We start from the raw sequence: 17,039 nt of genomic DNA on the forward strand, positions 1-17,039 counted from the left end.
TTTGGCTCACCATCTCCTTAGTTGTGGCATGCATGTGGGATCTAGTTCCCAGACCAGTGATTGAACCTGGGCCCAGAGTCTTAACCACTGCACCACCAGGGAAGTCCCATAATTCTTGAGTTTTGTTCTGAGACACAGTGAAGTTACTTATGAACAATTTGATCTTCATAAGGCTTGTTCTTAAGCTTTGCTCAGTAGGTCCAGAGCACCCTTTAGTCAAGGCATAATTTTCCCCATTACTCACTACATAATACCTTTGTGAACACTTATATCTCTTGGTCCATGAGTTACCAGTTTTTTCCACTATGGCTGGAGGCAAAATGAACTGTTTCTGGCCCAGAGATTCAGAGATTGTTTCCTGTGTTCCTTTTGGATAGTTCTTGAGGGTCTCCACTTTGAGAACCACTGCCATGTAGCATAAATTCACACAACATTAAAAGAGTTATTTAAACTTTAGGCATGCAATTTGCAAGATCCAACAAATGACAGGGGGTTTGAGAGTAAAAAAAAAAAGGCATAATGCTTATAATAGAAAATTCTCCTTAAAAGCCCATTTCTGACATTTAAGAACCAGTGTCAGTGTCACTAAAAATAACACTGACATGAACTAAATATTCCAACAGCTGTCATCTTAAAACTCCTTGAATTTGATGAGAAACATTTGGTCCCCTGTTGTCTGAAGAGAAGACTTTATATAGTACCTGCTGTGTACATAGCCGATCTCTCTGATATCCTTAGCAACAGCCATTCTGCTGCTCATCCAACTGCTCCAAAGCCTTGGGTAATAGGGAGGAGGATTATGGAAACAGCAAATTCTGAAAATATAATAAACTCAGCCATAGACTTTGCATTAATTGGTAACCTGTAGCCCAGTTTGATAATGCAACACAGTATCACATACAGGTTCACTTATTTGATTTGATGATTCTATAAAGATGGGACACAATTTAAAGTAGGAATTCTTAACTAGGATATATGAACATATTTCAGAGTATCTGGAAATCCTCTGAAATTATAAAATTCTCTGTGTGTTTGTGTGTGCGTGTACTTTTCTGTGGAGAGTGTCCATAGCTTTCTTTAGATTCTCAAAGGAGTGCATGACCAAAATAAGATTTAGGGTCCCTAGTTTAAGGCAACCTCAAATGAGTTCAATTTCCCTCTCTCCCTCTTTTCCTACTACCCTTTTTTTCTTTCTTGACAATAGTATTCACAAAGGTAATAGCTCATAGCAGTGAGAATTATTATAAAGAAGTAGATTTAAAGCTGGATTGGGTAGCACTAGAAAGACTCCATAAAAAATACATTGTTTTATTTATCAACTAGGATTGTAGTGTCTACACCCTTTGAAAACAGTCATATAAGGGCAAAGTTGTTTCTGACGACTTTGGTTGAACTGAACTTGTCTAAAACTACCAGGTGAGTAAAAAGCAGAAAACTTCCCAAGTTCATGATAAATGAAAGTATTTAAAAGTAATGTTTATATATAGAGCTCCAGGTGGTTTTGTTACAATAATCAGACAGAGGCAGTGATAGAAATGCAAATCTGAAGTTCTCTGGATCAGTATAGATATAGAAGAGGTAAGTTAATTTTACCCACAACAAAATTACAATTTTAATAGATTGATAATATGTAGGTAGAAAATAGAAGGCTTCAAAGTTTAGGGGGAATCATAATCAAGTGGAAAATAGGTTAAAATGTTAATGTTTCCCATCTTGGCTTATTTCCCCCAGTATTCCCCCTTAATTTTTTACAACTCACAGAACCCTCAACCCTCAGTACCCAGTAGCCCTGCCACACACACACTTATGATTCAGAAGCCACTTCAGATTTGCATTTGTACTCGTTCCCTCTGAACTACATTACTCTAATAAGTGCTTTCTAATTGTCCAGGGTAATTTATGTATGGTATGACAGTGGATTGGTAAATATAACTTAATAACAATTTCTGACTAATTGGTAGCCCACATTCTTTAATGCTCCAATAGCAAAACTTTTGCTTTCCTTGTACAATGAATTGCATTTTATTTTTCTTGAAATTCTTATATACTACAGCCATATTTATTTTAGAGTTTGCCAATGCCAACTAAAGAATGTTGCTTGCCATCTGGCTCTACAAAGCTTAAGTCACTGGACACTGTAGTCACTGACCTTTAACACACCCTGAAATGAGTTCAGGGTGGAGATCAGGAATGAGGCACTCTGGGAAAAGCTGGCAGAACAGGCCTTCAGATAGATATTTTCAGTAGGAAGTTTTATGAACCCAAATTCTTGCATCTTCTCATACCTAGAAAAGCACTAAAATCATTAATGGAGACAACTGCTCCTCGTGACTAGCAGCAACCTTCTACTGAGATGTGTGCTTAATTGCACATACCCCCTTCACCAAAATCACACATATACTGACCTCCCCCAACCCCCCCAACCTCTTCAGAGTAGTTCCTCAGAGCTATCTGAGAGGCTGTCTCATGGGCTATAGTCCTTAGCCCCAAATAAAACTGAACTCACAGCTCTCACATTGTGGGGTGTTTTTTTTTTTTTTTGTCAACACCAACATTGTCAGGATCTGGGTCTAATATTGTGCTAATTTGCAAAGTTGATATAAATACTTCAGTTAAGGTTTATGAGGAAAATTTCTTTTAAAACCATAAACATATTCAAATACTTTTAATAAAAGTTTGCTTAAAATGTACTTTTTACTATCATAAATTTTCCACCCCGTGAAAGTCTAAACAATGAAACATGCTACTGTGTGAGAATGAGTATTTTAACATTCAAAAAGAAACTAATTTTTCAATGTCCCTACATTTGGTGAGAAAATTAATTTGTAAATTTTGTTGTTTATAACATGAAGAAAATACATGTCTATATCTTTACGCATTCCTGTATGAACCATTTTACGTATATCTATAAATTAAAGCTTCCTTTTAAACATCTATGCCTTGAATTTCCTTAGTAACCTCTACTCAAATAAGATTCCTGTAAAAAGGTCTCCTCTTTTATGCATTTTTAAAATCTAGAATCATCAGCTACCTTTGTTTCTGGTATTTGAATTTTTTACATTGTGTTTGTTATGCAAATTAAAGCTGTTTATAGCTGATGCATTGGAATAAATGAAATGGGAGTTTTCAACTGAGATGTTCTGAGGTCTTTACCTAGTCAAAGTAAGTACTTTTTAAATAAGCTTAATTGGAATAAAAGACTTCTTTCTGGTTTGTGTTGTCTGACCTCTACAGGTTGGGCCTTTCCAAAGTGATTCTCCATTATTATTTAGTCATGGTCAGCAATTTTGTTCCAAACTTCAGCTTTCAGTGCTCTGCATTTTCAATGACTTCTGCCTTCTTGTTGGCTAATTCTGTCTGAAAATGATTTTTTTGTGCAAATGAAGCATCTATTGAGGGGAAGCTTATCTGAGGCTTACTGAATAAGGGTCTCTCCAAATGTTTCTCTGAGGGTAAGATATAAATTAGGAGCAAGTGGACCACTGTAATCTTTTCTCAGCATCATTGTATTTTTTTTTCAGGTAACATGCATCTGGAGAATAATAAACATAGTCTTCACTGTAAGAAAAAGGAAACCAGAGTTCATATCACCCTTAGACATATAAGTTTTCTTTTTCTTTTTACTTATCACAATAACAGAGGGAAAGGCAAAAGATGTGTGAGGCTGAGCAGACTGAACTTGATTAAGTGACATTAGACTAGTCAGCATTCTATCTAAAAGCCATTGCTGCTAATTTCCCAACTAATATCCATGTAGGAACATAAGAAACACTGAGCACAGGGACGGGGCGGGTGTTTGGAAGATGAGATGTTACAGAGGAGTCTACATGCCACATACAAATCAACCTGGGAGTGAATAAACTCCACTATTACACCCATGAAATGAGAAGTATAGAAACTTCCATCAAGGTGGTCTGAAATTTTAGCCTTTGCCAACATTGTTTAACAACTCCATAATATAGAAAAGAAATGACAATTTTATGCATATGCTTTTAATAAAGAACTTAGGAAGATAAAGCTGGTCAGTATTTGTGGGTATTTTTGTAGCAAGACACATGGTTTTAAGAATATTATATACAATTACTTTGAGCAGATTGGTGGAAAAAAGGGTTTGTAGCAAATTGGCAACTTGAGCGTAACTGCTGAGGTCTCCAGTGCTTTTCTTTTTCTGGCTCTCCAATGCATGTCATATATTACCAAGACCCAGTACAAGCTTTCCTGCTGCATTAAAGAATACATTTAATAGTTTTGAACACTGTGTGGGACACAGCCCTAGCCCTTTTGGGGAAGTAAACGATCATGGGTTGCATGCTATTAGGTGCCATCCGTTCATTATTATATTACATAATACCTGCATGCAAAAGACTACAATTTAATATGGTACATTATAGCTCTGGTTAAAGAAATGCAGATGTACCATACCTCATAAACTATTTACTACTGATTGGATGGAACTCGTGAATTTTCAAAGAACATGAGACTTGTGGAAAGGTCTAACAATCTTGTCACATGCCTTCTGTGACTCTGATAGAGGCACAGAACATGTCTTTGGCACCAACTGAGTACCTTAGCTACTCTAGGAGCAGAAGTTTTAGAACGTATGAATGGAATATTCTTCACCTGCAGTGACTGTTGGACTTTTTTTCTAAGAGGACAGAGACTCATTCCTTTAAAGTATTTGCTCCTGATGACCAGGCAGCCTGCTTTTGGGGTACTATGTGTGTGCACACATGTATAGATATATATGTGTGATGATAGGTGAAAGGGATAGGCTTTGCATGACTGTTATATTCCTATGAATTTGGGCCATATTAAATTTCAGGTGCACGTTACAATAATGTATATTCAATATTCTTATACCTGCTAGGATTGTGCTTAAATCTTCATTAATCTCAATGTCTACACTTTGTGCAACTTGGCATAAACATGAGGAAGCACATTCTTTTCTCTGGCAAAGACAATCCTGAGAGTGGGCTCTATGGGTGCCAGAGGACATAATGGCACTGGCTGATGCCACACAGTGTGAAATATATGTGTCACATGGGGCCAGAAGGGGAAAGAGGCACATATTACACTTCTATCACATAGAAAATAAGAATTGCATAAATTGCATACTTTCAGATTTTGGACAAAGTGAGACTCTTCTGAAATGTGGTCCTGCCCCAATTGCTCTCAGTGTTCTAGGCTGCTCCATGGTTATTCCAGTACTGGGAAGTCAAGTCACTCTAACGGTGCACTGGACATGGCAATTGTGAGTTCTGTCCCAGACAGCTATGTGCTTTTGGAGGGTGCTTCATTTCTTTTGTCCTTAATTTTTCAGGTTGTACCATGGGGAAAATCACTTCTATTCCACCTCTTTCCAAGGACATTGTTGGAATGAATGGAATAACATTAATAAGGTACTCTAAGTTCTGCAAGAACAAATCATCAATGAGAGTGTGGAAGAAAGAATGGAGCACACCGATTTGTTTAGAAATACTGTTCTGGTTAAACTTTGCATTCCATTCCTGCAATGAAGGATATATAAGAGCACTGGGGAGTTACATAGCACCTTTCACCTGTATGATCCTAACAATGAGTGTCTTTGTTTTGCAAATGGGGAAGATGGGTACCAAAGATTGGGAAATGAGATCCCACAGAGGTTATTGGACATGGCCCCAAGGAAAAGAAAGCAAAGGAGCCAGATAAGGGTATGCTAATTATCAAACAAACCTGTCTGTCTTCCTTATAAATAGTCAACCAGTTGGGGGGGTGGTGTCTAGGTATAGAAGTCAATACTCAATGACCTATAACGGGGATAGTATCAGAATCTATAAGCTATTGGAATAAAGGTTCAGAGATAGGAATAGGGTTTCTCTATTTCCCTAAGCCCCCAGGTAAAACCCTGATTTATTTGGCCTTTTGAAGACAGTGTAAGTCTGCAAGACATTAAACAATCAACTTTGCATTATAGCTTTCCTGAGCTTTACCCTTCCAGTGCTTTTTTGTAGTTCCCTGACACTGTCTTTTATGACCTGATTTCTATGAGTGCTGAGTGCTGATACACTCTATTCATTAAATAAGTTCTTGATTCCTTCCTGACTTTGAATCATAGTTAGCGGCTATTCTGCCTAAACTCTTGGCAGAAGATGATGGATGGGAAAGATTGCTTTGAGGCCTACTGGCTGTGGAGTAAGCAACAGCCCTACCTTTAGGAAAGGTGCATTTCTACATGAATATAAGGCAAGCCTTGGCAAACATAAGACCATGTGGATGATCAAATAAGCTTTCAAGATAAACCCAAACAAGAGAGTGTTTTAAAGGGAAAGAGGAAGGGGGAAAAAAATCTTCCCATCTGAACATACACGACTTCTTCATGAAACCCATTGTGCATAGTCCTCTAGGCTGGTTCTTGGCATCTGAGTTTGAGAAATAGTCCCTGGCCCTAATAGATTTAGTCGTGTCTCGTATCCTCTCAAATGAAATGCTGGCCACAATCACAATCCATTTAACTCATGCTGAAAGTCTTACCATGACCAAAATTACCTAGAGGATTCAAATGAACAGGTCTTTCGTTGCTTTAAGTAGCTGAATTGCTGACATTCACAGCTCTACTGGAATCTGAACACTGAATTGTTTGTGGCAGGCAATTCTTTTTTACTCAAAAAGGTTTTAGGGGGAATAATTTAGCAAAACTAACATCCCTCTAGGAGCTCAACAACTTGTTATCAGTACGATGCCTCTAACTCACTGATCTCTGTAAGAGTTGGGACTTCTATTGTTAGCAGCTGGGCACTATGACACTGACTGAGAAATGAAAACCATCAATACTCTTAGGTATTATTATTATAGAGAAGCAGCATTAATGTCCATACTCATTGATTCAGGCACTAGGACTAAAATAAAGGCTTATTATAAATAAATTGGGAAATGGATGTAAACTATCTTAATGGCTGCACTACTACTGGAACTAAAAAAAAAAAAAAAGAAAAGAAAAGAAAAAAGAGAAAGAATTGGCATATTACTATTAGGTTTTTCACTATCTGTACACTAATCCCTGTTGTGAAAAAAAGTATCTTTAGTGCTAATTCTTAGGCTAATTTCAACTGTGAAACTTCACCCTTATTAACAGTATTGTAATTAAACCTGAACATCACCCTTAAACCCCTTAACAAAGCCAATGGTCCATAACTTAGGTTTATAGTTTTTCTTTCATCATAAGAGTAATTCATAAAGGCTAAAATAAAGCTAAGGAGCAGAGAAAAGAATAAACGTTACTGGAGAATTTTACCACAGTCTGGCATTAAAAGTCTTTAAAACACCAATCATTATGTTAAATAAAATGGAAATCTGATTTGATCTTCTCTCTTAGCTGTGGTGTTTTCAGGAATACCACACATCTATGACAGAGAACAGGTTTTACATAGTTGTTCAATTCCCAGTTTGAGGACCTTGATCACAGTGTTGAATCTCCCTCTTGAATTTTAGGTACCTGATATAGGGAAGGTGTTCACAGCTCAGCAAATATTTAAATTGCTATTAAAAAAATATGATTGAATAAAAACTTCAGATTTTTTTTAAGCTTCAATTTTCACAACACCACAGAAGAATTTTGTGTAAATATGCTGCACATATGCATGCTTATAAATGCACATGTGTACAAGCAGCAAGCTAGTCTGATTCCCCTCAATAAAACAAAGACTCTATAGATATGATTAACAGTCTTTCTAGGGGAGTTAAAGACTCCAAGGAAGTCTTTTGAGTTCCCCTTTACCTGACAGGAGGAATGAAAAGAGCCTCTGGAAAGATAAATATGTTACATTTAGGCTTTCACAGATGGGGAGAGGGGAAATGAAGAAAGAAGCAGAGGAAGACTGGCTTGAATTAATTGCTACCAGATTGATGAGTTCAGCTAGTAAATTAAATAACCTGTAAAGTCCTGAAACATCTATCTGCACAGCAAGTATTTGATGGGATGCTTTCAAATTGTGAAGCTTCCAATCTGCCATGGTGACTTATTTTGAAGATTAGAATGGTTCCCAACATTGAACTCTGTAAGCTTCATTGGAGATAGAGGGTCCTGGGAATGAAAAAAAGAAATTCACAGGTGAGCTAAACTACTGTAAATATCCACATGGTAACATCCATTGACAATAATATGCAACTGTTATACATTTTTGAAGAGTATGGGTCAGCACTGAAAAATATTAAGTGAAAAAAGCAGGATGCAAAATTACATATACAATGTTATACTTATTTTTAACCCAGAATCTTTATCTGGAACAAAGAGCAATGAAATACACTAAGTTGTTGAAAGTGGTGGATTCATGGGTAATTTATTTTCATTTTCTCTAATTTCTACTTGTATTTTCCACATTTCCTCTAGTACATATACATAATAATTTGATAATGCAAAAATATTTATTTCTGAAATTCACAAGAAATAACATAAGCTTTGAAACTGGGCAATTCTGAATTTGAATTCTAACTTTGCTATTTCCTATCTCTGTGATTCTGGAAAAATTAGTCTCTTCATCTGTAAAACAGGCATAACAAAATCTAACTAAAACAATATCTGGCATATAGTAGGTATATAGTAGGTACTCAAGCAGCTATTATTAGTATAAGCTTTCTGGAAAACAATTTGGCCATATATATTAATGGTCTTTTAAAAAGTTCATAGCGGTAGTTTTGCTTCTAGGAGCCTATCATAGGAAAATGATTATAAATGAGGAAAAAGTTTAAGTTCAATGATATTATTGGCAGCCTTACTCATAATAGTGAAAAACTGAATAAAATCTTAATGTTGGACAGCAGAGAATTGGTTAAGTAAACAATGGCATCTTGATGTAATGGGAAATTACTTTCAGCATTAGTGAAAAAAGCAGAATTCAAGCTGGAGAGGGTGTGGAGAAAAGGGAACCCTCTTGCACTGTTGGTGGGAATGTAAATTGATACAGCCACTATGGAGAACAGTATGGAGGTTCCTTAAAAAACTAAAAATAGAACTACCATTCGACCCAGTAATCCCACTACTGGGCATATACCCTGAGAAAACCATAACTCAAAAAGAGTCATGTACCAAAATGTTCATTGCAGCTCTATTTACAATAGCCAGGACATGGAAGCAACCTAAGTGTCCATCATTGGCTGAATGGATAAAGAAGATGTGGCACATATATACAATGGAATATTACTCAGCCATAAAACGAAACGAAATTGAGTTATTTGTAGTGAGGTGGATGGACCTAGAGTCTGTCATACAGAGTGAAGTAAGTCAGAAAGAGAAAAACAAATACAGTATGCTAACACATATATATGGAATCTAAGGAAAAGAAAAAAAAAAGGTCATGAAGAACCTAGTGGCAAGACGGGAATAAAGACACAGACCTACTAGAGAATGGACTTGAGGATATGGGGAGGGGGAAGGGTAAGCTGTGACAAAGTGAGAGAGTGGCATGGACATATATACACTACCAAACGTAAAATAGATAGCTAGTGGGAAGCAGCCGCATGGCACAGGGAGATCAGCTCTGTGCTTTGTGACCACCTAGAGGGGTGGGATAGGGAGGGTTGGAGGGAGGGAGATGCAAGAGGGAAGAGATATGGGAACATATGTATATGTATAACTGATTCACTTTGTTATAAAGCAGAAACTAGAACACCATTGTAAAGCAATTATACTCCAATAACGATGTTAAAAAAAAAAGCAGAATTCAAAACTGAACACAATATGGTCTCAATGTTTAATATATTCATATAAAATATCGATGGAATATAACAAAATGTTAACATGAGTTATCTTCAGGTGGTGGGATTATAGGTGATTTAAATTTTCTTCATAGTTTTTTCTCTTTTCTTTTATGTTTAATATACTTTTAAAATTATTTCTAACTTTTCCTCTTGGCCATGCTGTGTGGCTTGCGGGATCTTAGTTCCCTGACCAGGGATTGAACCTGGGCTCACGGCAGTGAAAGCGTCGACTCCTAACCACTGGACCTCCAGGGAATTTTCTAACGTATTTTTTTTATTATAAAAGCAATTTATGTTCATCATAGAATAATTGGAAACTATAGAAAGGGATAAAGAAAAAAATGACCTATAATCTCAGAGACTGTTTCCCACCCTCCCTCCTTCGCATTCATTCATTTGACAAATATTTATTGAATACTTAGTATGTACGAGGCATTGTGCTAGAAGCTGGCACTAAAATGTGAACAAGACATAGTGACTGCTCTCAAGGAGCTTACAATCTAGTTTGGGCGACAGAAAAGTAAGTAGGCTATTACAACACAGAATAAAAGGGCTCTCATAATGTTATTATGGTGGCACCCAAAAGACATCAGTCAGTGATATACCCGAGTAAATGATGTGGAGGCTGAAACCTAGAGAATAAAGACTATATAGCCAGCTGAAGGAGACTGGAATGGAAGAGGTGGGAGGTTGCTGAGGAAGCATCCCAGTCATGGGAAGCATAAGTGGCATGTTTGAGGGGCTGAAAGAAGTTGAGGTGTGGCTCAAGTATAGAATGTGGGGATAGAACTGGTGAAGAGGAAGCTTCAGAGTTGAGAATCTGGAGAGATGAACAGGGGCTGGATCATAAAAGGGCTTGTAAGCCATGTTAAGGAGTTCAGACTATGCTGAAGCCAACAAAAGAGCCATTACACAGCTTTAAGTGTTTCATCATTCTAGTTGCAATATGGAGAATGGACTGGAAGAGGGGCAAGATGGGAATCAGGAAAATCAGTTAAAAAGCTATTGCAGTAACACAGATGACAGACACATGGTCTGGGGTCATGGTAATCAGGCTAGAAAAAGTACACGGTTTCCAGAGATATTTAGGAATTACAATCAACACACCTCAGTGAATAATTAGATGTGAGTGGGAGATGAAGGAGAAGGAACAAAACAGGTAATGGATTTTGGGGTGGGTGAAATTGAAAGGTACTTGGTTATTCAGGTCTGGAACTCAGGAAAGAGTTCTGGGCTGGAGATACATATCCAGTAGTTATCAGCATACGTATGCCCTTTAGCCAAGAAATGGGTAGACTCCCTAAGGAATGAGTAGATTTGTGTGATGGTCAGGAGAAAACCTAGCAAAGTTTGGGAAGACACTGTCTTAAGAAGGAGATGTCTGATGGTAGGGGTGGGGGGAAGAAGGGTGTAGGAAGTTCCAGAGAAGCATGAGAGAAGGATTTTTTTTTTTAAATTTATTTATTTATTTACTTATGGCTGTGTTGGGTCTTTGTTTCTGTGCGAGGGCCTTCTCCAGTTGCGGCAAGCGGGGGCCACTCTTCATCGCGGTGCGCGGGCCTCTCACCATAGCGGCCCCTCTCGTTGCAGAGCACAGGCTCCAGACGCGCAGGCTCAGCAATTATGGCTCACGGGCCCAGTTGCTCCGCAGCATGTGGGATCCTCCCAGACCAGGGCTCGAACCCGTGTCCCCTGCATTGGCAGGCAGACTCTCAACCACTGCGCCACCAGGGAAGCCCGAGAGAAGGATTTTTTTAATTTTTAAATTTAAATGTAGTAAAATTAACTTTTGTTTGGTTTACAGTTCTGTGAGCTTTTACACATGTGTAGAATCTTGAAACCACCATCTCAGATACAATGTAGAACTTCCTCCGCCCCCTAAGCCAGGCAACTACCAATCTGTTTTCTATGTATTTTTGCCTTTTCCAAAATTTCATACAAATGGAATCATATAGCACATAGCCTTTAAAAAAATATTTTTGTTTTTTTAAATTGAAGTATAGTTGACTTACAATATTATATTAGTTTCAGGTATACAACATAGTGATTTGATATTTTTATAGATTATGCACCATACAAAGGTTATTACAATATTATTGACTACATTCCCTGTGCTATGAACCGGGATTTTTTTCACTTACAATAATGCATTTTAGGTTCATCTATGTTGCTATGAGTATCAATTGTTCATTACTTTTGATTGCTGCGTAGTATAATTTGTTTACTCTTTACCCATTGAAGGACATTTCGTTTGCTTTCCAGGTTTGGGCTAGTATAAATAAAGCTGCTATAACCATTCATATACAAATTTTTGTGTGACACAGGTTTTCATTTTCTAGGGGAAATATGCAGGAGTAGGATTACTGGGTCATATGGTAAGTGTATGTTTAACGTTATAAGAAACTTTATAAGGAACTGTCAAACTGTTTTTCAGAGTACCTGAGCTATTTTGCATTCCCACAAGAAATGTATGAGAATTCCAATTGTTCTGCATCCTTATCAGCACTTGGAATTATCCCTATGTAAAAAAAAAAATTACCCATTCCAGTATGGGTATAAAGGAATCTCCTTGTGGTTTTAATTTGCATTTTCCTAATGGCTAGTGATATTGAGCAGCTTTCCTTCCCCCCACCTCCTCAATGGATATCTATATTTTATTTATTTATTAAAAATTTTTTTTCTTTTTTAAAAAAAATTGTTTATTTATTTTTTGGCTGCATTGGGTATTCGTTGCTGTGTGTGGGCTTTCTCTAGTTGCGGCGAGCAGGGGCTACTCTTCGTTGCGGTGCACGGCCTTCTCATTGCGGTGGCTTCTCTTGGTGTGGAGCACGGGCTCTAGGCACGTGGGCTTCAGTAGTTATGACGTACGAACTTCAGGGGTTGTGGCACGCAGGTGTGCGGGATTTCAGTAGTTGTGGCTCGCAGGCTCTAGAGCGCAGGCTCAGTAGTTGTGGTGCAAGGGCTTTGTTGCTCCACGGCATGTGGGATCTTCCCAGACCAGGGCTCGAACCCATGTCCCCTGCATTGGCAGGCAGATTCTTAACCACTGCATCACCAGGGAAGTCCCATGGATATCTGTTTTTTAAAAGTAACTCCACTGCCATACTACCAATTTTCAAATGTGAATGACTATATTTTAACAAAGACTTTTGGCACTAATTTCATAGAATATTCACAATCAATTTAAATTTATTTTAATTGAAATATAGTTGATGTACAACATTATGTTAGCTTCAAGTGTACTACATGGTGATCTGACATTTGCATACATTATGAAATTATCACCCTGATAAGTCTAGTAACCATCTGTCTCCATACAAAGTTATTACAATATTATTGAACATATTCATATTTAAGGCCAGTGTTTATTGATTTTGTGTGGATGATCTGTCTATTGATGTAAGTGGGGTGGTAAATTTCCCTACAATTATTGCATTACTGTCAAGTTCTCCTTTATGTTTGGTAATATTTGCTTTATGTATTTAGGTGCTACTATGTTGAGTACATATATATTTATGATTGGTATATCTCTTGGTTGGAATGATCCCTTTACCATTATGTGATGTCCTTTTTTGCCTCTTGTAACACTCTTACACTCTTTGTTTTAAAATCGATTTTGTCTGATGCAAGTACTGCTACACCAGCTTTCTTTTAGCTTCCATTTGCATGGAATACATTTTTCCATCTCCTTACTTTCAGTCTGTGTGTGGCTTTAGATCTGAAGTTGAGTCTCTTGTAGGGAGCATATGTATGGGTCTTGCTTTTTAATCCATTCAGCCACTCTATGTCTTTAGATTGGAGCATTTACTCCATCTACATTTAAAGTAATTATTGATAGGTATTACTTATTGCCATTTTGTTAACTGTTTTTGGGTTGGTTTTGTAGTTCTTTTTGTTGTTCCCTTCTTCTTTTGCTGTCTTCCCTTATAATTTAATGACTACCTTTAGTGTTTCTCTTTTTTGTGTATGTATCTATTATATGGTTTTGGTTTGTAGTTGCCATGAGGTACATATATAACAACCTCTCTCTATATATGTGATTATTTTAAGTTGATGATCTCTTAAGTTCAAGTGCCTTCTAACCATCTTACATTTCTACTCCTCCCCACCCCCAGTGTTTATTGTTTTTGGCATCATATTTTACAACTTTTTGTTTTGTGTATCCCATAACTACTTATTGTGGATATAGATGATTTTACTGCTTTTGTCTTTTAACCTTCCTACTAGATTTATAAGTGGTTATTCTACTACCTTTACTGCATGTTTGCCTTTACCAGTGAGATTTTTCTTTTCATAATTTTCATATTTCTAGTTGTGGCCTTTTTTGCTTAGAGAAGTGCCTTTAACATTTCTTGTTAAGCTAGTTTAGTGGTGCTGAACTCTTTTTGCTTTTGCTTTGTAAAACTCTTTATCACTTCTTCAAATCTGAATGAGAACTTTGCAGGGTAGAGTAGTCTTGGTTGTAACTTTTTTCCTTTCATCACTTCCAGTATATTGTGCCAATCCCTTTTGGCCTGCAGAGTTTCTGCTGAAAAGTCAGATGATAGCTTTATGGGAGTGCCCTTGTACATAACATGTTGCTTTTCTGTTGCTGCTTTTAAGATTGTTTTATTTTAATTTTTCCATTTAGATATAATGTGTCTTGGTGTGTGTTCATCTTGTTTGGGACCCTCTGTGCTTCCTGAATCTGGATGTCTTTTCCTTTCCCAGGTTAGGGAAGTTTTCAGCTATTATTTCTTCAAATAAGTTCTCTAACCCTTTATCTCTATCTCTTCTCTTTCTGTGATCCCTATAATGAGAATGTAGTATGCTGATGTTGTCTCAGAGGTCTCTTAAACGATCCTCATTTTTTTAAAAGCTCTTTTTTTCTTTTTCTTGTTCAGCTTGGGTGATTTCCACTATGCTGTGTCATCTAGATCTCTGATCCATTCCTCTGTGTCATCTAATCTATTGTTGACTCCTTCTAGTGTTTTTTATTTCAGTTATTGTATTCTTCAACTGTATTTGATTCTTCTTTACATTTTCTAACCCTTTGTTGAAATTTTCACTGTGTTCATCCATTCTTCTCTTGAGTTTGTTAAACATCATTATGATGATTACCTTGAACTCTTTATCATGTAGATTGCTTATCTCCATTTCATTTCATTTAGTTCTTCTTCTGGGGTTTTATCTTGTTCCTTTGTTTGGAACATATTCCTCTGTCACTTCATTTTGTCTAATTTGCTGTTTTTATTTCTATGTATTTGGTAGGTTGGTTATGTTTCCCGATCTTGGAGAAGTGACCTTATGTAGGAGACGTCCTATGGGGCACAGCAGCATGCTCCCCTCAGGTCACCAGTGCTATATGCTCTAGGGGTGCCCCCATGTGGGCTGCATGTGCCGTTCTGTTGTGTCAGGGCTAACTACTGGGGGTGTGTTGGTGGGTAGGTCTTGATCGCAGTCTGGTTGGCTGTGAGGCCATGCCTTGTGCAGTAGCTGTGGGCCCACTGAAGTGTGGGATAGGCTTCCTACATGGTTGGCTGTGTGGCCCAGAGGGGTTTGGAGCTGCTGTCAGCCTGCTGGGAGGTGGGGCTGAGTCCCCAGTGCTAAGTCTGGTAGGAGGATTCCAAAATGGTGCTTGCCAGTGCTGGTATTATCACGATAGAATGAGGTCCCCAATGGCTGCTGCCACTGTCTCCATTCCCCAGGTGAGTAGCAGTTGCCCCCCTGTCTCTCCAGGAGTCTCTCCAAGATCAACAAGTGGGTCTGACCCAGGCTCCTTTCAAACTACTGCCTCTGCCCTGGGACTTGGAACATGTGGGATTTTGCATGTGCCCTTTAAGAGCAGAGTCTGTTTCTTACGGCCTTCCAGCTTTCTCAACCTAAGCCCTGATAGTTTTCAATGTCAGATGTTCTGGGAGCCCGTCTTCCCAGTGCAGGATGCCCAGGCTAGGGAGCCTGACATGGGAGTCAGACCCCTTGCTCCTTGGGGAGAATCTCTATGATTGTGATATTCCTCCCATTTGTGGTCGCTGACCTGGGGGTGTGGATTCTGACTATACTGCGTCTCTGCCCCTCCTACCCATCTCATTGTGGTTCCTTCTTTATGTCTTTAGTTGTAGGAAATCTTTTCTGCTAGGCTTCAGGTCTTTTTCATAGATAGCTGCTCTGTAAGTAGTTGTAATTTTGGTGTGTCTATCGGAGGAGATAAGTTCAGGGTCTTCCTACTCTGCTATCTTGGCAACCCCATCAAGCATGTTTTCTTATGTTTATTTCCACTTCTTTGGTGAAGTGTCCATTGAAAACTTTTGCCCATTACTTTATTGTGTTGGTTTCCTTACTTTTGAGATTTTAGAGCACTTTACATATTCTGGATACAAGTCAGTTATCAGATATGTGTTTTGAAAATATTTTCTCCCAGTCAGTGGCTTGTCTTTTTATTCTCTTAACAATGTTCTTCTCAGAGAATACATTTTTAATTTTGTTGAAGTCCAATTTGTAAATTTTTTCTTTTATTATATTACTTTTGATGTCATATCTAAGAACTATTTGCCTAACTCAAAGTGATAAAGATTTTCTCCTACGTTTTCTTCTAAGATTTTTATAGTTTTACATTTTACATTTAGGTCTATGATCCATTTTGAGTTAAGTTTTGTATATGTTGTGAGGTGTAATAGTATAGGTATGTCCAATTATTCTATCACTATTTGTTGAAGACTGTATTTTCTCCATTGAATTACCATTGTATCTTTGTGTAAAAATCAGTTGAGAATCTTTATATGGGTCTATTTCTGTATTTTATTTTTTATTCTGTTCCACTGGCTTATGGGTCTGTCCTTTGGCTAATACCACACTGTCTTGACTACTGTAGCATTATAGTATGTCTTAAAATTGGACAGTTTGAGTCCTTCAGTTATGTATTTTTTTTCAGAATTGTTTTGGCTATTCTAGTTCCCTTACTTTTCCATTTAAATTTTAGTGTAAGCTTGTCTATCTCTACAAAATATTTGATTAAAATAAAGCATTTTAATTAGGATTGTATTAAAGTTGTCTATCAATTTAGGGAGTATTGACATCTTACTTATACTGAATCTTCTGACCCATAAGCATAGTATGTATCTCTGTTTATTTAGGTCTTCCATGGTTTTTTTCATCAGCGTTTTACAAGTTTCAGCATACAGATACTGTGTATGATTTGTTACATTTATATCTAGTTATTTAATTTTTTGAAGTTACTGTAAATTGTATTGTGTTTTTGATTTTGGTTTCCCAGTTGTGCATTGCTAGTGTATAGAAACATAATAGATGTTTGTGCATTGATCTTGTAT

At 37.4% G+C, this 17,039-nt stretch overlaps 1 protein-coding gene across 3 annotated transcripts in view; it reads right to left on the reverse strand.

The window, feature by feature from the left end:
* Positions 1–7,566: 7,566 nt before the first annotated feature.
* The window catches only part of ZDHHC15 (zinc finger DHHC-type palmitoyltransferase 15), a 122,315-nt gene continuing 112,842 nt past the window's right edge, over positions 7,567–17,039 (reverse strand). The window contains exon 11 of one of the 3 annotated variants that reach the window (XM_059910310.1): positions 7,567–8,059. In XM_059910310.1, coding sequence (XP_059766293.1) covers positions 7,961–8,059 — 99 coding nt within the window. In that variant the 3' untranslated portion in view covers positions 7,567–7,960. Of the gene's footprint in view, positions 8,060–11,385; positions 11,452–17,039 lie in introns of those variants that run through there. The other 2 variants (XM_059910311.1, XM_059910312.1) reach the window with 2 other exon arrangements.

This window comes from Balaenoptera ricei, chromosome X, assembly GCF_028023285.1.
Source record: "Balaenoptera ricei isolate mBalRic1 chromosome X, mBalRic1.hap2, whole genome shotgun sequence".
NCBI classification, from domain to species: Eukaryota; Metazoa; Chordata; class Mammalia; order Artiodactyla; family Balaenopteridae; genus Balaenoptera; species Balaenoptera ricei.